This window comes from Trichechus manatus, unplaced genomic scaffold, assembly GCF_000243295.1.
Source record: "Trichechus manatus latirostris isolate Lorelei unplaced genomic scaffold, TriManLat1.0 scaffold00081, whole genome shotgun sequence".
Classification (NCBI taxonomy): Eukaryota; Metazoa; Chordata; class Mammalia; order Sirenia; family Trichechidae; genus Trichechus; species Trichechus manatus.
The window spans coordinates 11,784,605-11,807,896 of NW_004444017.1; the positions used below are offsets into that span (position 1 = coordinate 11,784,605).

At 37.6% G+C, this 23,292-nt stretch overlaps 1 protein-coding gene across 3 annotated transcripts in view; it reads right to left on the reverse strand.

Annotated features, from left to right (window-relative positions):
* Positions 1-3,244: 3,244 nt before the first annotated feature.
* Positions 3,245-23,292, reverse strand: part of IKBIP (IKBKB interacting protein) — a 27,167-nt gene continuing 7,119 nt past the window's right edge. Inside the window, exons 2-4 of one of the 3 annotated variants that reach the window (XM_023735750.1) lie at positions 18,382-18,499; positions 12,257-13,082; positions 3,582-4,297 (exon numbers count right to left, since the gene is read on the reverse strand). In XM_023735750.1, coding sequence (XP_023591518.1) covers positions 4,284-4,297; positions 12,257-13,082; positions 18,382-18,499 — 958 coding nt within the window. In that variant the 3' untranslated portion in view covers positions 3,582-4,283. Of the gene's footprint in view, positions 4,298-10,339; positions 13,083-18,381; positions 18,500-23,292 lie in introns of those variants that run through there. The other 2 variants (XM_004381253.2, XM_004381252.2) reach the window with 2 other exon arrangements.

A 23,292-nucleotide genomic window follows, 5' to 3' on the forward strand; every position in this document is an offset into this window, starting at 1 on the left:
TCTGTCCGGGACTGTCTATTTTGATCTGTCAGAGCAGTCAGCAGTGGTAGCTGGGTACCATCTAGTCGTACTGGACTCAGTCTGGCTGAGGCCGTGGTAGATGTGGTCCATTAGTCCTTTGGACTTTCCCTTGTATCTTTAGTCTTCTTCATTCTCCCTTGCTCCCGAAGGGGTGAGACCAGTGGAGTATCTTAGGTGGCCGCTCACAAGCTTTTAAAACCCTAGACACTACTTACCAAAGTAGAATGTAGAACATTTTCTTTATAAACTATGTTACACCAACTGAGTTAGATGTTCCCTGAGACCATGGTCCCCACAGCCCTTGGCCCAGCAATTTGGTCCCTCAGGGAGTTTGGATGTGTCTATGGAGCTTCCATGACCTTGCCTTGTACAAGTTGTGCTGGCTTCCCCAGTACTGTGTACTGTCTTACCCTTCACCAAAGTTACCATTATCTACTGTCTATTTAGTGTTTTTCCATCCCCACCCCTTCTCTCCCTTGTAACAGTCAAAGATTGTTTCTTTTTGTGTGCAGACCTTAATTCATGAGTTTTTATAGTACTGGTCTCCTACAATATTTGTCCTTTCGTGATTGACTTATTTCACTCAGCATAATGTCCTCCAGATTCATCCATGTTATGAGATGCTTCGAAGATTCATCATTGTTCTTTATCATTGCATAATACTCCATTGTGAGAATGTACCATAGTTTGTTTATCCGTTCATCTGTTGATGGGCATCTAGGTTGTTTCCATCTTTTTGCTATTGTGAACAATGCTGCAATGAACATGGGTGTGCATATGTCTGTTTGTGTAAACACTCTTATTTCCCCATGAGTACTTCTTACACGGCAAGTCTTTTCTTGGGATAGTCATGAGATGTTTGTAATAAACTTTTTTCATGAGCTAACGTGAATGGATTAGTGTTTCTTGCAATCAGAATCCTACCTAAAACACCTTCCAGCCTACTGTAAGTTCTTTGATATTAGAGAACACCAGTTACCCAGCTCTGTATCTTCTGAAGCACCCACCCTGGTGCTTTGCACATATTAAGTGCTCCATAAACATTTTTCAACAAATGAATGAAACAACTAAGGGTAAACCTATCTGCTACCTGTCTAGAGGCAAAAAACTCTACTGGTTGTGAACACAAGTAGCTATGCTTGAACAGAGAGAGAAAAGGAGTAGCGTTCAATCTGTTACAGTTGTACTGAGTGCCTGGATACTCTTGTTAGATGCTGCCGAATCGATTTTGACTCGTAGCAACCCCATGTGACAGAGTGGAACTGCCCCACAGGGTTTTCTAGGCTATAATCTCTACCGGAGCAGATCACCTGGTCTTTCTCCTATGGAGCCGCTGAGTAGGTTCCAACCACCAACCTTTTGGTTGGCAGCAGAGCGTTTAACCGTTGCACCACCAGGGCTCCTTGCCTGGATACTAGGCAGAGGTTAAATCTGTACTTTCGTCCTCTGGACTTGCTGGAGCTGGGGAGCCTGGGTATTTTCACCATCAGGGTCCCCGTTTGAAATTCCTATCTCCTTTGACCTCATCGGTATGCACAAACATTTCTGCCTGTGCACATAATTTAATCTGCCTACATGCTTAGCTGGTTTAGCTCAGACGAATTCAAATTTCACGTGTTCTGTACATTTTGCTTTCTGCATGACCTGATAGTATGATAAAAATAATGTTCAAAATATCTAAAAACTGCTTGTTTTGCCTTTGTCTTTGGCAGAGGAGTACTTCCTAGTTTCACTGGGACGTTGCTGCCTGATTCATGAATCTTTTCCAAACCAAATAAACTCTTTAAATTTAAACTTTGTCAGATTTTTTTTTTTTTAAAAACAAGAGACAGGTCAGAGGTAAAATAACTATTTTATCAATAAGCTATATCCCATAGCCTTTCTAAAAAGGGAGAGACAGATGACCAGGTTTTGTCAACAGTGATTCAATTTTTCAAATGAGATATGGATATATAATTCCTGGCCAATAGTCTGGGGAAGGTCAACCATGTTAGGGTATGTAGCTAACTCTCAGCATGGTAGAAAGCCCAAGGTTTGGGGAGAGCCACTCTTGTATAAGAATTCATAAAGTCTTCTTTTTGAGGTAACCAGCTCTGTGCACCTGGATACCCTTCATGCTAAGTGTTTTAAGCTGGGGCTAATGCTATGTGTTTTCTTTTTTTAAAGATTATTATACTTCTTTTGATGAATAAATAATTGATATATAATCAACTGCACATATTTAAAGTTACAATTTGATGAACTGACACATGTATATATCCATGAAACCATCACAATTAAGACAATAAACATTTCCTTTACCCCCAAGTTTCCTTTTGCCTCTTTGTAGTATATACCTCCCTTCAACTCCATACCCAGGCAACCACGGATCTGCTTTCTCTCAGTATGGATTACCTTGCATTTTCTACAATTTTATATGATTGGAATCGCTAATGCTGTTTTAAATGTTAGAACCTCCTTCCCTAGTTCTTTGGGTGCTTCTGGCATCACCACACAGGAGTTGTCTTGCTCTGAGGCAGTCTCCCTCTGAGGCTTGGCAAGCTACCTGCACTCCACACACCCCTACACCCTGCTCTAGATGCCACTTCTCTAACCCATTTTAGGTAAGCTACTATCCTTTTTCCTGTTTCCGAAGCTGCAAGAGAGCCAGGAAGGCTTACTTGATGCTCTTTCTACTGATCTCAGGCTGTGATCTTTCCAGTTTCTCTTCCTCTAGGTTGATAGTGAATGCTACAGCACTGTCCTCTGAGGGGCAGTTCTCCAGTTAGGACCCGACCACACATACTATGCTCCCTGGCAGCCAGTGAAGGCAAAGGGGGTTCAGAATCGTCCCCATCTAGATTTCCCAGTGCTATACTGGCAGATTCTCCCCTCTCCATGTATATGAAGGTGTGTATAAGAGTGTGAGAGTGTATGTTAAGGGGATGGATATCTTTTTGCTACATGAAGTTGCAAGTACATGTTCTAACATATTTATCTTAGACAATCAACTGTTCAACCCCTTTTTAAAAATTCCATTTTTTACTTTACAAAACAGAATCAAATACAAAATGGTATTTACTCCAAAATTTCATTATTTGTGATATATCAGTCTTTTTATAACATGACACAGGTTCCATTAAAAAAAGTTACTTCAGACTATTTCAAACATGTGCCCCACCATCATATTGCTGTAACAAAAAGATCCACCAATAATTAACAGCTTCTAACTCACCAATGGTCTCACTTCAAAAAAAAAAAAAAAAATTTGCTAACATGATAGGCAAGAAATGATATTTAATTATTATTTTAATTTACCTTTGATTTTTCAGGAGGCTAACCAATTTTTCAATCCTTTATTATTTTTATTTCCCTCTCAGTGAACAGATCGTTTGTGTACTGTACATTTGCCCATTGGGGTCTTTCTGCTGTCATTATCAAAGAAAGCATGAGCTCTCTGTATACAAAATATATTAACCCTTTGCCTAAAAAAAAATAAAATAAAAAAAGTTACTTCAACTCTAATCTAGAAAATTTCAAACTAGTCCATATCTGAAATGTGTGTTATTTCATCTTTCATATCTTTAATCTTGGCTCGGACTGTTGTTAAATTAGATATTTTCTCATTTAAGAAAGCAATTTCTTTCTGTCTTTGTAGTAAGTCAGTAACCAATCTCCCAATGCGTAGTGTTAAATCATCTACCAATGGTTCCAAACGGGAAAAGTCCTTTTTTAGATTATACACCTTTGGTTTTAGATCATTTGCAAAAGTCACTGTCTTTAGAACTTTTGCTCTGTCACTTTCTAAGCTTAAAAATCTCTCTTCGTGCTTGTTGAAATCACTCTTTAGCTCAGACAGTGTCTTCTTAACAGAGTTAATTCTTTGTGAATTTTCAGATGCCATCTTTCGGAGCACTGCTGTTCGGTCAATGCTACTTGAAAGAAGATCACCTATGTTTTTTACTGTATTTTTTTCTACTTTTTCTATTTTATTTTCTAGTTCTTGCACAGAATCTGTCAATGACGTTACATCAGTTATTAAACCTGAAATACGTCGTACATCTGTTTTTACTGTTGTAATCTTGAGAGCAACATCTTTTGCCATGGAAGTTGTACTTAGCTCTACTTTTGTAACTTCCTGAGAAAGAGTTGTCAAATTGTTGTTCAATATACCCTGTTTTTCAGTTATCCTGTTGGACCAAGTTTTCACCTCATGCATTTCCTCCTGCAGATGCTTTAGGTGAACAATTATTTGAAAAGACTTCAATTGTTCCATGAGAGCTTCAAACTTCTGACACTATAAGAAAATATAATACCACAATGATTAAATTAAAAGTTTACTATTTAAATTTCAACTCAAATTTTGTTATGTGTTAATTTTAACTGTAACTTTACTGCTTTTCTGGAAAGCTTATGATAAAGGATAGCTTCAAAATTACAGACTTTAGAAAAACTTAAGTGTATTACTAATAAATAAGAAAAAAATTAAGGAAATTTCATAAAATGTTCTTGGAAATTACATTTTTTTCAGTAGTTATTTTTGCACCATCGGTCTTCTGTACAGTGACAAAATGAGCTAACTGTGAGACAGCGATGTATTTTTACAGCTGCTGGAGAAGGGAAGAAGCAGTCTCCAGATGAACTTTGATAGATTTAGGGGGTGAAACAGGGCAACATAACTTCTGAAATGCAAGCTGGTTTGTGGTTGTATAACAAGTGCTAGAATAAAGGGACCGATGTCTAAGACTCTAACAATTCTAACAATGTATATGCTTTGTTGGCTTATTACCTTTATGAATCATTTTCTTGGGTATCTAACAATCTGTGAAACTTTGGAAATTTTAATTCAACTAGTTCTAAGCTCCTAGTATGTTGTTAGGTATGCCAAGCATGAGGGACATAAAGATGAGTATAACTTGGGTTGTCCTCCAACACAGTTTAGTAGCGAAGACAGACATATTTAAAAAATTATCTCCAAGGCTCTAAAATTCTATGATTTCAAATACAGGTAGTTCTCAACTCTCATGTTTGATTCCATCCTACTTCTCCACTATACATTGTACAGGTAGGGCCCGACTTACAGCATATTCTAGTATGATGAACCACACTTATGACCATCTGATTTTTTTTTTTTTTGGTACATCTTATCATTAGTAATATATACGTATGTATTAATATATATCTGTAAGTTTGTCTGCATAGTAATATTGGGGAAATTGAATATTTTATTGTATTCTGAATAGTTGAAATTTTATTGCATTTTGCCATCAGTTAATAAAAATAAGAAAGAAAGGGAAAATTAAAGTGCTGATTTTAGTAACAAGATGAGTCAAACCCGACCAAAACTGTTGCCATTGAGTTGATTTGGACTATAGGACTACAGGACAGACCAGAACTGCCCCCGTAGGGTTTCCGAGGCTGTAAATCTTTACAGAAGCAGACTGCCACATCTTTCTCCTGCTGAACGGCTGGGGTTGGTGGGTTCAAACTGCTGAGCTTTTGGTTAGCAGTCTAATGCTTAACCAGTGTGCCCACAGGGCTCCTCCAATAAGATGGGTAGGTCTCCTAAGCTTAATACAAAGTTGGAAATTAAAGAGGAATTGTTAGGTGAGAATATTTAGCTTTAATCAGAAGATTAATTCAGGCCTGCAGATTGTGTGCTCAACTATGAAGAAAAACAAATTAAAGAACAAATGTAAAATACTGGAAATACACTGCTGAAAACTGTGTCCAAAGACAGATAAACTCTGTGATTCTCTGGAAAAGAGAATCCCATGTATAATGTGTAAGTCAATCATTTGACTTTTGCACATTTAACTTTCAGTTCTTTTTTTAAGGAAAGTATTATGTTTTAAAGTAGTAGATTGCCTACAGTCTTCTACTAATAACCAAAAACAGTTTAGTTCAACAACATTTACTGGGCATCTACTATGTTAGTATGATCAAGAACAGTCTCTATCTTCAAGGAGTTTGCGGTTTGGTTTGGGAAAAAAGAATGTCAATAAATGGATTATTTAAAACTCAGAGAAGAAAACAAGCAATAAAAAATATACAGGCTGCAAAACATTTTTACAAAATAAGATATGCAGTTTAATATAAAGACATCAAGCTTTTCCCCAAAAAATTATTTCTTACATGTGTGTATATATATACGTTTTATCTGATAGATACGAATTACCTTTCTTAAACTGTGTTTGTTTGGCTTACTTAGCTCATCTTTTAAGCTTATTTTGGTTAATGTAAAATTGGTATTAATGAAAATAAAAATTTAATATGCTTAGAATCTTATTTAGATGGGAGCTTTCAAAGGAGCAGGTATATAGTTGCAAAAGAATTACAATGAACTACTGAAATGGGGCAGTTGGACAGTTAATTCAAAGTAGGAACTCCCTCTCCTTGCGCTATCATATATGTTTGATTTAAAAATATATTTTAGGAATTTTGTCCTCAATAGGTTCATGCTACATTACTTAATGGTAGGGTCGGTGGCCTAAAGTGTGTTCTTTGGTAGAGAAATTAGCTTGTGAAAATGTACTGTGGGTGTGACATGGAGGAGTAGCCACAAATAGGAAGGAAATCAAGTAGTGATTACAAAACCATGTTTTATTTTTAAGGTGAAAGTTTTGCAATAAAGTGTATTTGCTGAAACAAAGGCTTTCTAGGGTGAAAGGAGTAGATGGCTTACTTTAATCTATTTCATTAGTACGTTATCATTTATTAATCTATTTGCTCTGGTACAGTAAATATAGCATAATAGCATTACACAATTAAGACACATGAGAAAAAGTTTATTTTTAGAAGGATTATTTTTTTTAAAAAAAGCTGCTGGTAAATTTGTTTTACTTGGTAGCTTATAAAAGCAATTTACCATGAACTTCTATTGATCTTAACTAAAATAAAATCTCAGTAAAGTGTAGTAACAGTCTCAAAGTTGTTGCATTGAATTATTTAAAAAAATTACTTAAGGATTGTTTAAACTATTTGCTAGGATGAACAGAAGAGTTGGAGAGTCTTTTAGTAGCTTGAAAGATTCAATCAGAAATTTGAATATTTACCTAGTTTCTATCATATATACAAGGTATTAAGCTAGATGCTGTCCTGTAATGTTAAATATTGTCTGTTTCTATAAGACAGCAACATTGTTCAAGGGAATGATGTATAGGTCCAATCTGCCTTCCAAAAATTTACTCAAGAATCTTTGAACTCTTCTAAAAGAACTGGGAACTTTATTGATCTCTACAATTTAAATCACTTAATGTTAGAAGGGATCTGAAAGATTTGGTACAATTTCCTCATTTTACTAATTAAAAAACTAAGCCTCAGAATAGAGTAGCAAAGCCTAGATTAGAAAAAATTCCAGCCTAGGGCTCTTTCTCTATGACTGTTTTCCCACTCTTCCCCAACATTTGATTCCTTATTATGTCCAAGGCCCAAACAATTTTAGGGGCACAGTTATACCTTTTGAGGGATTCACAGTCTAGTTTAATGGTGAAATGGCAGTGGACACATCTGGTGAATTACTGCTTTTTGAATTCTCAAGATGGTCCTACTGACAGCAGAATTCTTGTGATTTTAACTCCCTGGTTGAACAGCATCAGGCGGTATCGTATGGTAGAAGATCCATGGCCTCCGGAGTTGGACAGACCTAGCGGTGTGACTGCAAGATTCCTAAACTTTTGAGCCTCCATTTCCTCATCTGTAAAATGGGTCTAATAGCTAGCAAGGCTGTTTTGAAGATTAGTGATAATACATGTAAAGTGCCTAGCACAATGACTGGGACATAGTAGATACTCAAACAAATGGAGCTGTTACTATTACTATTACAAATGAATATAAACCTTCTAGCAGTGTCAGAGGGCCCTGGTGGTGCAGTGGTTAAGAGCTCGTCTGCTAACCAAAAGGTCGGCAGTTCGAATCTACCAGCTGCTTCTTGGAAACCCTATGGGACAGTTCTACTCTGTCCTGTAGGGTCGCAGAGACACAATAGGCTCTAAAACATTTGTACTCTCCTTCTGTGCTGTGTAAAGCTGAGATGGAGCTTGAATTAAATTAATAGTTACATAGCTGAACTGAAACAAACAGATACCGAGTGAACCTGCAGAGCTTTCGTGAACTGTGTAAATATGTGCTAAGTCTATAAAGAAGTGTTTTTTGTGTGTTTTGTGAATTTTCAGTATCATTATTTTAAAATGATGTATCAAACTTTGATCAAGATTAGAGTCTTAAACAGGCCTACAATTAAAGCTGAGATAAAAAAGAATGTCATTAACTTTGTATTTTACAGGTTTAGTCTTCTATAATGGAGTCCCTGGGTGGCGAAAACAGTTAAGCGCCTGACTATTATCCGAAAGGTTGGCAGTTTGAACCACCCAGAGACCCGCGGAAGACAGGCCTGGTGATCTGCTTCCCAAAGGTCACAGCTTTGAAAACCCCATGGAGCAGTTTTACTCTGTACACAGGGGGTCACCATGAGTCAGAATTAGCTCCACTGCAACTAACAACAACAATGTTCTATGAAATCATACAGGCTAATAAATCAATATTTTCTTTATAAAATATAAAATTACACTCAGTAAACAATTATAATTGACTAAATTATGGAAATATTACTATATTAAAAAATTTACATCCCAAATTAAAAAATAATTAGATGTTTTATAAAAGTGTTTGAACTAAATTTTTTAAATGGACTCAGTACTGTTAGAAATTAATTGATATAAAATTTATTAGCAATTACAAAGATAAAAAATGTATCTAAAAATATTGGTAGTTTTCCTTAAAAGAAAGACTAATAATGTAATATTTGATACATAAAAAAGTTCTTGAAATTTCAAGCATCTGTATCAAATAATGAAAGTAACAGAGGAAGACAGATAAGACACATCTAAGTCTCTCCAATGACAATTTCTTTCTTTTTTTTTTATTGTACTTCAGGTGAAGGCTTACAGAACAAATAGTTTCTCATGAAACAGAAGTACACATGTTGTTTTATAACATTGGTTAACAACCCCACAACATATCAACCCTCTAACTTCTCAACCTCTTTTTTTTTTTGGTGAAAATACACATAGCCAAAGATACACCATTTCAAAAATTTCATATGTACAGTTCAGTGACATTGACTACACTCTTTGAATTGTGCTGTTATTCTCACTTAAGATGAAGGCTTACAGAACAAAATAGTTTCTCATTTAACAGTTACTACAAATGTTGCCCTATGACAATGGTTAACAATCTCACAACACATCAACAATATCCTTACTCAACCTAGGGTTCCGTATCACCAGCTTCCTTGTCCCCTTCTGCTTTCTGGCCCTTCCAACGACAATTTCTTATAGAAAAATCTCTGAATAAAGATATGTGTGTGGGTGTGTATACACATATGTATATCTATCTGCTTCAATAGTTTCCTCATGTAATGCTTGTAGAAGGGTAGTTTTAATTTCCATAGTATAGTAACTGTCACTACAGAGCACAGTGGCCAACCTTGTTTCCAGTTACTTTCAATAAGCATTACTATGGTATATACAAGTTCATAAGAAAGTTGTGTCAAATTTGGTGACAGACCTAAACAGACAATAGACAAGTGGTAACTTCAGTGAAGAGTAGATGTACACAATACTGGGGAAGCAAGCACAACTTGTCCAAGGCAAGGTCATGGAAGCTCCACAGACACATCCAAGCTACCTGAGGGACCGAATTACTGGGCAGAGGGCTATGGGGACCATGGTCTCGAGGAATATCTAACTCAACTGGCATAACATAGTTTATAAAGAAAATGTTCTACGTTTTACTTTGGTGAGTAGCGTCTGGGGTCTTAAAAGCTTCTGAGTGGACACCTAAGATACTTCACTGGTCTCACCCTGTCTGGAGCAAAGGAGAATGAAGAAAACCAAAGACACAAAGGAAAGATTAGTCCCAAGGACTAATGGACCACATCTACCACGGCCTCAACCAGACTGAGTCCAGTACAACTAGATGGTGCCTGTCTACCACCACTGACTGCTCTGACAGGGATCAAAACAGAGAGTCCCGGACAGAGCTGGAGAAAAATGTAGAACAAAATCTAACTCAATAACAAAAAAAAAAGACCAGACTTACTGGTCTGACAGAGACTGGAGAAACCCTGAGAGTATGGCCTCCAGACACCCTTTTAGCTCAGTAATGAAGTCACTCCTGAGGCTCACCCTTCAGCCAAAGATTAGACAGACCCATAAAACAAAACGAGACTAAATGGGCAGACAAGGCCAGGGGCAAGGACGAGAGCGCAGGAGGGGACAGGAAAGCTGGTAAAAGGGAACCCAAGGTTGAGAAAGGGAGAGTGTTGACATGTTGTGGGGTTGTTATACAATGTCACAAAACAATATGGGTACTGTTTAATGAGAAGCTAGTTTGTTCCGTAAACCTTTATCTAAAGTACAATTTAAGAAAAAAAAAAAGGATTTTCTTCTGCATAAGGGATAAAAGTCTAAATTAATGGTGATGAAACAGTATGGGTAAAGATAGTGAGAATGGTGAAATGTGTAACCAATGTCATTGAATTGTATATGTAGAAATTGTGAATGGATATATGTTTGCTTGTGTATATTGCCACCAAAAATAAATGGAAAAAAAAAATTAGTGACAGGCAAAAAAAAAAAAGAATTGAAAGTGATCAGTACTAGAGATCATTTCTACCTTGACAGGACAGAGGTTAAAACAACGTTCCAGCTAAGTACAATTTTGTCACTGAACACAAACAAGAATTTAAACATTCAGAAGTCAAGCTTAATGTTCAGATTCCAGAAATTAACGCTTATGTTCCTTAACAGTAGTACTCTATAGGCTAATAAGACCCACAGCTATCTAAAATAAGACCTTCTAGCCCCAAATGAGCTTGTTTGGGATTTCTCCAAAAATTCGCAAATTTACAGAGTAAAACTACCTGATCCCAATTACTTTTGTAACTCACTACTTTTGAGTTTCTGCGTTGAATCCCATTGAAACTGCATTATAAAACTGGGACTAAAGATGTTATTGGCAAGAAGAAATAAGAACTTCATATGCCGTTGACTCAGTTTTCAACTCCAAGTTTAGATACTCTTGCTACATCAGTTTACCAATAAAAATCTTATAATTCTGATTATCATTACTGTAAAAATCTGGATAGACTTCTCCTTAATCTCCTTCTATATGTCAATGTTTTACTTCCTGTGACTAGATTATATAACTTTGAGGAAAATACAATCAATAAGTAAAACAAATTTAGTTGGGTCATTAGTCTGGGGAAATCTTTAAAATAATACAATAATTTTAATTACCATAATTATTATAATAATCATTATGCTGATTTTTTCTTCTTTAAAACAGGCCACAGGCTTTATCGGCATATTTTGATTGTAAGTAGAATAACTTATCTAGAGATCATGTGTCTAGCAAACTCAACAGTCTATAACACAATTACAACCTTAATAAAAAACCCCGGGTATACAAAGATATTCCAAAAGTCCATATTTCAAAGCATATACACTTAAGAAAGGCCTTTAATGAGAACATACACACTCATATTTTAAACAGAATTCTTCTAAGTATCTGTAACATAGTTTAGAACCTTAACAAAAAGCAAAACAGTTTGCCAGTTTACATACATTGCAAACAATCCATATAAATTTACAGAAAAGCCCCCCAGGCTCTCCCATGGGCATGCTATCTTTTATTTTAGACAGAATTCCTATGAACTTGGTTGTCTGGATTGATAGTCTGTAGCAAATCACAAGGGAAAGTGAAGAACTGGCTGAAGTAGGCACACTACCAACCTAACCTGACCATAAAAGCAGATGACAAAGGAGGTATAAGAACTGATACAAGATTTGAAAAACAGCAAGCTGGGGTCACTTAGTGAAGTCGGTAAACACGCCTCAACAGCTCCTTGAGACTTTGATATGTCTAGATGCATTACAATAGGTGAAATTCATAATGATGTCAATTACTTATTTGAAAAACATTAAAAATTACTAAGTATATTGCCTTAGAAAGTACAGAAATATGTATTTTGGAAATATTTCTATTGAAAATGGTTAAAATGAAATAAATTCTAGTGCTTGAAAAGGTAAGCTTTAACTATCTGGATAATCCATCTGTATGGATATTTCACTCATTTTCCAATAATGCAGAACAGAATGAGGTATATCACAATAACTCAAGGGCACAGAACTAATCAATTTATGTGTAAAATAATATGGTTCATCAGAATAAATGCAATGAGTTTAAAAATTACCATCAATTCCTTTATTTTCTAGATTATATTCTTCTAAACTTCCCTTTTCTCTTGTATTTGAATATGCTATAAAATCATGGACTTTTCCTTTTAGAACATCTAGTTCATTTTGCATCTTTAATATGCTATTATCATACTGAATTCCTTCAAGGGTTTTCTGCATCTCCATAATTTCAGATACTGCTTTTAGCATATCGTCTTCCATATTAAACATCTGCAGAGTCAAGTCTTCCATTTTCTTTTCTGTCCCTATTAGATCCTGAGAGACTCTGAGAACAGAGCGAATAGCACTTTCAATTGTTGGTAAATGTGTCTTGCATTCTTCAACTTTGGGTTCATACATGGCAAGTTTATTAGTCAAGTCTTCATCTCTGGCAAAGAGAGCATGCTGTTCCTCTTCTAACTCTTCAACTGCTTTTGTATCAGAGCCAAGCTGCTCCTCCACTCGGAGAAGATCCTCTTCTTCTTGTCTTTTTACTGTTCTAATATTTCTTAGTGTGCTATCTTCCAAATCTTTCAGTCTTTCAGTGAGCAATTTTATTCCTTGTTCAACCGAGTTAATTTGGACAGTAACTTGAGAATGCATATGCTTTGCTTCTGATTTGAAAGTGTCTGTATTAACATTCATTTCTTCTAGGCTTCTCTTCCAGAAATCTGTAACATTCTGGAATTTCTCATTAAGGCTTTGCATCTTCTGAGTGAGCATCTCTTCACTATCTTGAATGTCACGTAGGATGCTCTGGAGGCTGGACACTTCCTGCTCAAACTGGGTCACCAAAGACATGGATGATGTAGCTTCCTGCAGGATACTTTCAGTAGATTCGAGCTGCATTTATAACACAAAACAATTCCCAAGGCTACTTAATAACTGTTATATTAAAGAAACACACTAACAATCAGGAGCATAACATATGCCAAACTCAAAATTTGAAGATGTCTAAAATTTCCTAGTATACCGAATCATGACAAAAACATTTATTACATTAATAGTTGTTTTAACATATTTTAAACAAAATGAATAGATTAGCCGTTAGAAAAATATACACCTGAATTTATAAACCTACATAACTATGTATTTTCATGCACTCATATTCAAGAGATAAATCATGTTAAAGAAGCCTGCAGTCTATCACATTTCCCGCTTTTTTACTCCAACTAAGAGTAATTTAGGTGTCATTTTTATGGTTATTTGGCTTTTTAGAAACTGTGATTTAGTTATGAAATTTTTTACCTTTCCTAAATTCTATGATTCTGGAAGAGTGTTTTGATTGGAAACAAAGGTACTAGAGAAGGTACCAGAATCAGATCTTCTAGATACAGCAAAGGCAAAAACAAATTAAGAAACAGTTTAGTGTGACAATTCTCATCAAATGATAAAGTGTTCTAAGGATTCGTAAATTATGCTAAGCTCCTGGCATCTGCTATTATATAGGAAACCAGGAGGGCCAGGTTATGGACCATTTTTAGTCTACACCCACACACAGGTAACACCTTTAGAGACTATGGGGAGGCCTAGAAATGATCATTAATTTATCAAAAGTTTGCAGCACTATGTTGAGGATATAACAGTGAACAAGACATAGTTCTGCCTTTAACCAGCTTAGTTTAATTGGGGAGAAAGGCAAGTCTATATGCACCATGACAGGGGAAAAGCTATGAAAACACTTAAGTGGGGCACCCAACCCAGACTTCAATGATCAAGGAAAGTATTCTAGAGGCAGTATTATCAAATATTTGCTTCCAATAACTTCTTCTCTACATCATCCTACACATTACTACCAGATTAAGCTTTCCAAAACTGCTGTGCACACAGTACAGCTATACCACTGCTAAAAAGCAGGTGATGTTTCCTAATACTTCTGGGAAGAAGTACGAAATTCCATGGCCTCTCCATATGCTATTTACTTTCTCATCTCTGCTTAGCTAAGTTCTGTTCTTCAAGGTTTAGACTGAATCTCAGCTCTTCAGTACAACATTCTTCCATAGCTCTAGCCCTAACCGCCTGAACTCCTGTAACACATAATGTATTATGTTCTGCACATATTTTGCACTTAACAGATATAATTCAATAATTTTTGAGTGTTCACTCTTTGCCAGACCTTGTACTCGATACTGGATATAAAAAGATAAATACAGTAAAGCATGGTTCCTGACTTCACAATTTGACAGGCAAGATAGGAGAGACAGTGTTTTGGATATTTTACATCATCTTTTCTGGAGTCCCATTAAGATTTATTGAGTGCCTTTTGTTAGCTAGCTATCTTATTAGGTGCTGGGGATATAAAGACATGGTGTTTGCTCTAAAGAGCACTAGAAGAGATAAATTAACACCAACAACAAAAAATCACAATAGATTGTGACTAGTGTCACAACAGAATTAGCACAGGGAGCAATGGATGCTTACAGGACTGATAAAAAGTGGGGAGAGCAATGAGGAAAGGCTTAGAAGTGACTTTGAAATCTAACTCTTCAACAGACTGATGAGTTTACCAGGTGAGGAAGATGGGAAAGTTTCTAAACTCTTTAGGAGAAGAGACCATGTCTTATGCCCCCCCCCCCCTTTTTTTAATATCTTTGCATTTATTTTATAGTGAGGGACACATACTGCTGATAATATGTTAAATGGCACATGGCCATGGCATTAAATAGCACCAAACCCCATTAAGAGTCACCTTTTAAATTCACATTCAGTCCTCTGAATTAATTTCAAGGCAAAAGTCTCAGTTGGGTGCTACTCTGTCTCTCACACTTTCCTGCCACTTGCTCATCTTCCTTTTTAACCAAGAGGGACCAGGCTGCAAGAAAGAAGTTTGAGAGGCAAAGACAGCTGACCAGAACTTAGTATTTTCACTGGGAACATTTTTTTAATGGTTACTTTTATTTTGTGGCAAGTGATACTGATTTCCCATTCTGATGGTGATATCAAATGTCCTTGATACCAAACTGACTTGAGGAAAATGAATGTGTATGTTTAAAGGGACATATTAAGGCCTTAAAAGTACAGGTGGTGAGCAGGTTGGGCACAAGGTGTGAAGATGGAACTCACAGGACTGAATTCTGGACTTTTTCCCTTTAGCCTTCCCCTGTGCTGGCAACATAATGGAGGAAGAAAACATGTTCATGGCCCTAATTTCTTCCCCAGTGTCTGTCACCATGTGATACAGATCAGACAGAGAAGTAATTGCCAAAGACACTCTCATGGATTGAATTATGTCCCCCCAAAAATGTGTGTATCAGTTTGGCTGGGCCATGATTCCTGGTGCTGTGTGATTTTCCTATATGTTGTAAACCCTGCCTCTATGATGTTAATGAGGGAGGATGGGTGGCAGTTGCGATAGTAAGGCAGGACTGGATCTACAAGACTGGACTGTGTCCTGAGGCAATCTCTTGAGATATAAAACAGAGAAGTGAGCAGAGAGACAGGGGGACCTCACACCATCAAGAAAGCAGTGCCGGGAGCAGAGTGCGTCCTTTGGACCGGGGTCCCTGTGCAGAGAAGCTCCTAGTCTGGGGCAACACCAAAGAGAAGAAGGCCAACAGAGAGAGAAAGCCTTCTCCTGGTGCTGACACCCTGAATTTGGACTTTTAGCCTACTTTACTGTGAAGAGATAAATTTCTCTTTGTTAAAACCATCCACTTGTGGTATTTCTGTTATAGCAGCACTAGATAACTAAGACAGACATTTTAAAAATTAGGATGAAAAATCTTTTTCTTAGTTTTTGTCTTTCTTGGACTTCGTGCTCCTCTTATGCCTTTTTGGAGTCCCCATGTCTCAGGGTACAAAGAATGTGTTTGCTGATGTTTAAGAATAATGTCCACAAGCCTTCTGGGACCACCACAATTAAGATCTAAAGCAGCTCCAGGTGAAAGCTGGGAACAATGTGTAACAGTACTAATACAATGCGACCACTCCGAATTAAAAGCAAAGAATGTGAACATCTAGTCATAATACAAGTTCCTTTAAAAACCAATCTTGAGAAACAGCTGTACATTGGTAACACTGTTAGGTTTAGTTGTTTTATTAGCAGTATTTTGAAGGGGTATGCTTATCTTCACCTCAGGTAGTTTTTTGTTTAGGCTGTTTCCCATAACATCACTGTAATCTGGAGGCAGTATACCGTAAATACAAGATCAACTTTCTAGGATCAATAAAAGTCTCAACATTTAATCTGCAAATATTATGACTAGTATACCACAATAACTAGCTTTTATGCCGGGTTGCCAATATACTTCAATAGTTTTTACTTTTTAAAAAAGAGCGAATACCAAAAGTTTTTAGTGCTTGACAGTTTTCAAAGTGTTTGCACAAACATTCCATCTCATTTGATCCCTATAAAAATCTTGTTATTCTCATTTATGGAGCCCTTGTGGCACAGTGGTTAAGCGCTCAAATGCTAACAGAAAGGTCGGTGGTTTGAACCCACCAGCCGCTCCATGGGAAACAGACGTGGCAGTCTGCTTCTGTAAAGATTTACAGCCTTGGAAACCCTATGGGGCAGTTCTACTCTGTCCTATAGGGTCTTTATGAGTCGGAATCGACTCAATGGCAACAGGCATTCTCATTTAATAAATGATGAAATGGAGGCAATGAAGTGATTTGGAGTGATTTGTCCAGGGTCACTCAGTTGTTATGAGAGCCCATGTCTAGTCACCCCCCGACCCGCACTGCTTTTAGGTCTGGCTTTGGTGAAAAAGGCAGCTATTGTTAAATTACTCCCAGGGAAGACTGGGAGAGAAACAGCTATGCAAACACTAGCTATTTTTTGGATCCTATGATAATACTTAAAAAATCTGCTTCCAAAAGCACTGTAGTTTTCACCAATTTTTCTGTTTAGAAATCTAATTTTGTTCGAAATTTGTTTTCAACTGCTTTTAATCAAGTATACCTGAAGTTTTCAGCTCCTGCAATTTTTGTATCAGTCATGTTCTCTCCCATTAGAGTAACCCAACAACTACAACCAGATTCCAACTTGAGCCCTACATCAAAATATTAACTCCCTGAAGCACCTTCCCAGAGACTCCTAAGTTTATCCTCCATGGAATCCCCTGGCATTTGCTGAAGGATGCATATCATCCACAGCTGTTCTCTTCTGGGAGATTATAACTCATCCTGTGTATAAGGCTGCAGGGATACAGGCCCTCTTGTCTGTGGTCTTCTATACTGTATCTATTTGTACAACATACTTGCCCACTTGGTGCTAAGCACAAGTCTTAAGTCTTTGTCTACGTTAGGACAGAAGCAAAGGTTTAGTGAATGAATAAATGAACAAAGCATGTTTCCCAAAGATAGCTCAGTCACTGGTAGCCAGACAATGCCCATTATTGATTGCAGCTGACCCCCTCCTGAGAGGTATGGGAGTTACAGAAATTTTTATCTGTCTCCCATTTCTAAGAATCACGGTAATAATGCATTTGGTGGAAATTAGCATTTGTAGCTTTAAGAAACATAATATAAATACGGATGTTATTTTAATTTTCAGCAGGACTATTATTTGGTTATAGAATCAATACTTATGTTAGTCATTCTTATTGAATATGTATATATGCTTACAAAATGGAAAATAAAGAAAACCGTTGATGGATCTTTTCCCAATAAATGCTATTTATATTCTAATTTTATATCTAATGATAAAGCCTATTTTCAATTCTCTAGACACCTGATAGGCGCTCTGGTGGTGCAGTGGTTATGTGCTCAGCTGTTAACTGAAAGGTAGGCGGTTTGAACCCACCAGCTGCTTTGTAGGAGAAAGATGTGGCAGTTTGCTTCCGTAAAGATTATACCTTTGGAAACCCTGTAGGGCAGTTCTACTCTGTCCTATAGGGTCATTACGAGTTGGAAATGACTTGACAGCAATGGATTTGGTTTTGTTTTTTTAGACATCTGATATTTAAATAGAAAATTAAGATCAAGTCAATATGAGCATATTTGCCTTGTTCTTTCAAAATACAGTTAGAGTCTAAAAGGAAGGAAGAATGTTAGGAGATAGCAAGACCAGTGAGAGTTAAAATAATAATGGTCTAAAAGGCAGGATCAAAGAAGTTATGAACTGGAGGTGGTAGTAGGGAAGGTGGTAGTGGGGAAGAAAAACGGGAAAATTTCCCCAAATAATTCAATTAATAATTACCTTTTCTGAAATTAAACTGATTTTACTTTGAAGTCCTTGGAACTCGTTGGTTTCTATTTTCAGCAGCTGGTATTGGTTTTCCACCTCTGCAAACTTTTCAGACTGCTGAAATACAAACCTAGAAAAGAAAAAAAAACTCTAAAATGCCTAAATTGTATCCATTTAAATTTGAATCTTAAAGGAATATTATACCAATTTCTGATAAGAATAACATAAATTCTAGTATTGGTAGCTGATAGCTGCAGCTTTTATCAGTTTATTGTAACAAATATTTACAGAACCTACTATGTGGTAGGAGTTCCTGGGTGGTGCAAATGGTTAACCCACTTGGCTGCTAACAGAAAGGCTGGCAGTTTGAGTCCACCCTGAGGCACCCTGGAAGAAAGGCCAGGTGATCTACTTACAAAAAATTAACCATTGAAAACCCTATGGAGTACAGGTCTACTCTGACACACATGGAGTCACCATGAGTTGGAATTGACTCGATGGTAACCAGTAACTAACTACATTGTAGTATTGGTTTAACTGTACCACTCAGGCAAAGATGAGTAAAACATGGCCCCTATTTACAGTTCACAGCCCGGTGTGTAAGATGGTGAGAAATCTGCAACAATAGATGTCTTCTCAAGAAGTATTTCAGAGGCAGAAATGATAAATTATTTAGAACAAGATCTTTGATGTCTACGAATATTTTTCTCAAGGCTATATTTGGGCAATATCTAAAAAGGAAGCTTTTATCTCTAAAAAATGTTTTTACACTAAAATGTAGAAGTAACAGAAAACTAATGAAAAGCAGTGGAGTAGAAAGAGAGAAGTGCTGATAACTAAAAGTTGCAAAATGAACAGAAGAGTCAACATTATGAAAACAGACATTGTCAAAGTGACAATAAAACACATATGCATGCAAAATCTATAATCTGTATCTGATTATACTCAACAATACTACTCATATGGAGTACATTAGATGCATTACACGTGGACCTTGCCAGATGGAATACACAAGAATCAAACTGACTACATCTGTGGAGATGATGGAAAAGCTCAGTATCATCAGTCAGAACCGGGCCAGGGGCTGCCTGCAGAACAGAGCATCAATTGCTTATATTCAAGTTGAAACTGAAGAAAATTAGAACAAGTCCACTGTCTTAGGCTGGGTTCTCTAGAGAAGTAAAACCAGTAAAGTGTATAAATATATATACAGAGAGATTTATATCAAAGAAACAGCTCACATGATTGTGGAAGCTGGAACATCCCAAGTCCATAGATTAGGATAGAGGCTTCTACTGATTCATGTAGCCACAAGGGCTGGTGAACCCAAGATCAGCAGGTCGGAGAGCAGGGCTCCGCTCACAAGCTGTGAAGATTGATGAATCCCAAGATCGGCAGATAAGCTGATAGCTCAAGTCCGAAGAAATGGAGGTCAGATGAACGTGAGGCAGCTGCAGGATCCAAAGCGAGCAAAAAGCCAGAATGTCTGCACATATTCAGATGCAGCACATCCCCAAGGAAACTCGCTTTCAACTGATTGGCTACTCACAGCAGATTCAATCATGGGAGTAATCATATACAAACGCTGAGAATCATGGCCCAGCTAAGTTGACGCACAATCTTAACTGTCACACATCCACGAGAACCAAAGTATGACCCTGAATATATCCCACCTGCATTTACAGATCATCTTAAAAATAGATTTGATGCATTGAACACTAATGACCAAAGACCAGATGAGTTGTGGAAGGACATCAAGGACATCATATATGAAGAAAGCAAGAAGTCATTAAAAAGGCAGGGAGAAAGAAAAGACCAAAATGGATGTCAGAAGAGACTCTGAAACTTGCTCTTGAACATCAAGTAGCTAAAGCAAAAGGAAGAAATGATGAAGTAAAAGAACTAAACAGATGATTTCAAAGGGTGGTTTGAGAAAACAAAGTAAATTATTATAATGACACATGCAAAGAACTGGAGATAGATAACCAAAAGGGAAGAACATGTTTGGCATTTCTCAAGCTAAAAAAACTGAAGAAAAAATTCAAGCCTCGAGTTGCAATACTGAAGGATTCTACGGGGGAAGATATTATTAAAAGACACAGGAAGCATCAAAAGAAGATGGAAAGAATACACAGAGTCATTATACCAAAAAGAATTGGTTGACATTCAACCATTTCAGGAGGCAGCATATGATCAGGAACTGATGATACTGAAGAAAGAAGTCTAAGCTGCACTGAAGGCACTGGCGAAAAACAAGGCTCCAGGAGTTGACGGAATACCAATTGATGTGTTTCAACAAACGGATGCGGCGCTGGAAGCGCTCATTCATCTATACCAAGAAATCTGGAAGACAGCCACCTGGCCAACCAACTGAAAGAGATTCATATTTGCGCCTATTCCCAAGAAACGTGATCCAACCGAATGCAGAAATTATTGAACAATATCATTAATATCACACACAAGTAAAATTTTGCTGAAGATCATTCAAAAGCGGCTGCAGCAATATATCAACAGGGAGCCGCCAGAAATTCAAGCTGGATTCAGAAGATGATGTGGAACAAGGGATATCATTGCTGATGTTAGATGGATCCTGGCTGAAAGCAGAGAATACCAGAAAAATGTTTACCTGTGTTTTATGCAAAGGGATTCGACTGTGTGGATCATAACAAATTATGGATAACATTGTGAAGAATGGGAATTCCAGAACACTTAATTGTGCTCATGAGGAAACTGTACATAGATCAAGAGACAGTCATTCAAACAGAACAGGGGGATATTGCATGGTTTAAAGTCCTGAAAGGTGTGTGTCAGGGTTGTATCCTTTCACCATACCTATTCAAACTGTATGCTGAGCAAATAATCTGAGAAACTGGACTCTGTGAAGAAGAATGGGGCATCAAGATTGGAGGAAGAGGGACATCTGGGCAACCTGGTGCTGTAGTCAGAAGCACCATGCCATCCCTCTGCAGCAGAGATCAGAAAAACTAAGTCAGAGTCACACGTCAATCCCTAAACCCTAAGCATCAAATGAAGAGACAAAGAACTCAGCCAAGCACCAAATGGAATAAGAAACTGACCGAGAACAGAGAGCGAGGAGCGATACATGCACAGGTCCCCTATCAGCTACCGCACCACGGATCCACCATCTTGGACTCCTGAGATCAGTGAACAGAGGGTATGAGAAAGCAAATTCACGGAGCTCCCAGCAGGAGACAGAACAACCGGTAACCAGTGATACAGGCTTTCCCACCCCCCATCCTTCTTCAACCCCACTTAGCCTCTTCTGCTTCCTGCAGCCACAGTCTCCTGGACGGGAAGCATCCCAGTGTTGCCTGGATTCCACCCGCCCACACTGTCCGGCTCCCTGAGTGCCTTTTGTTGGCTGCTGGTGTTACTTTTTTCCCACTTCTTTAGATTTCTTCCTTACTTCTCACCACTTCCCCATCCTTTCTCTCAAATACCTGGCTCCGTGCGCCATCTTGGCTTCTTCCTGAAAGGCTGCGAAACACCAGTTGACTCTGAAACTGCTTCCCAGCCTGTGCCGCCATGCTGTTAGGACCCCGAGGCTTTTTTGTTTGCTCTGATTAGTTCTGTTTGGATTTGTTTGTTTGTTTTCTTTTTCTTTTCTCGACTTGGGAGCCCCTTCTAGCCAGGCAGTACCGTGCAGCTTGGAAGCTACTCCCTTACTCTGCACAGCAGCACAGGAACATCCCTGGGGGAATTTCTTTTTTCTTGTTTTTTTTTGTTTTTGTTTTGGTTTTGTTTCTTTGTTTTGTTTCTTTTTCTCTCTCTTATTTCCTTTTTGTCTTTCTTCATTTCCAGTTTCTCGATTTATTCATTTTTTCTTTTACCCTTTTTCTTTTTGTTTTTCCTTATTTCTCAGTCTCTCAACTCTCCACTCCAACAGCATCCTCCCTTAGCACTCTTTTTTGTGTGTATATTTTTGGCTCCTGTTCCTCTCTCCTCTCTCTCTTCTTTCCCATACCCATTTTAGCTCCACACATCACCATCTACCCCCTCCTTCCTGCCTACCTGCACTGTGCGCTGAACATCACACTCCCACGCAGCACAGGCAAGGCCTACTGGAACCTACCTTGCACTGATTCCCGGTCTGCACTGTCAGCCCTGGTACATGCCACAAACAACCCATCCCAGCAAACTCCCCTTCAGCTGGACCTGCCATGCTGTACCATACCTGAGTGACTGACCCTGCCCACTAGAGGAGGTGAAAAGTATCGTGCCCACAGACGAATAAACAACAAAGAACGCACAGTCCGCCTGTTCAGACATAACCAAACAAAACAAAAAAGCAGGATGAAACAAACAAATCTACAATCAATAAACGAGGAAAATAACTGCTGAATGCCCCAAAGACAGCAGACAATATCAAAACATTCACAAAAACAGGAAAGGATGGTTCCAGTAGGCGTTGAAAATAAAACACCAAATGATCTTCCAGTAGAAGAAAAGGCACTAGATCTAACTGATAGGGAATTCAAATCTGTAATATTTAGAATTATCCAAGAGTTGAGGCAAAAAGCAGACAAAAATGAGGAAAAAATAGACAAATTCATGGAAAATACAGAAAAAAAATGGAAGAATACAAGAAATTAATACAGGAACAAAGGTAAAATAAATTCACAATTAGAAACCAAACAAAAACAACAATTAGAAATCCAAAAGATAAACAACAAGATTTCAGAAATGGACAGTGTCATAGAAGGGCTGAGGAGCAGGTTTGAAACGACAGAAGATAGGATCAGCAAAATTGAAGACGAACACTTGGATACAATTTTGTATGAGGAAAAATCAGAAAAAAGAACAAAGAAAAATGAAGCAACCCAGAGAATTACGTGGGATACAATCAAAAGCAAAAATCTGTGAGTGATCAGAGTTCCAGAACAGGGGGAGAAAACAGAAAAC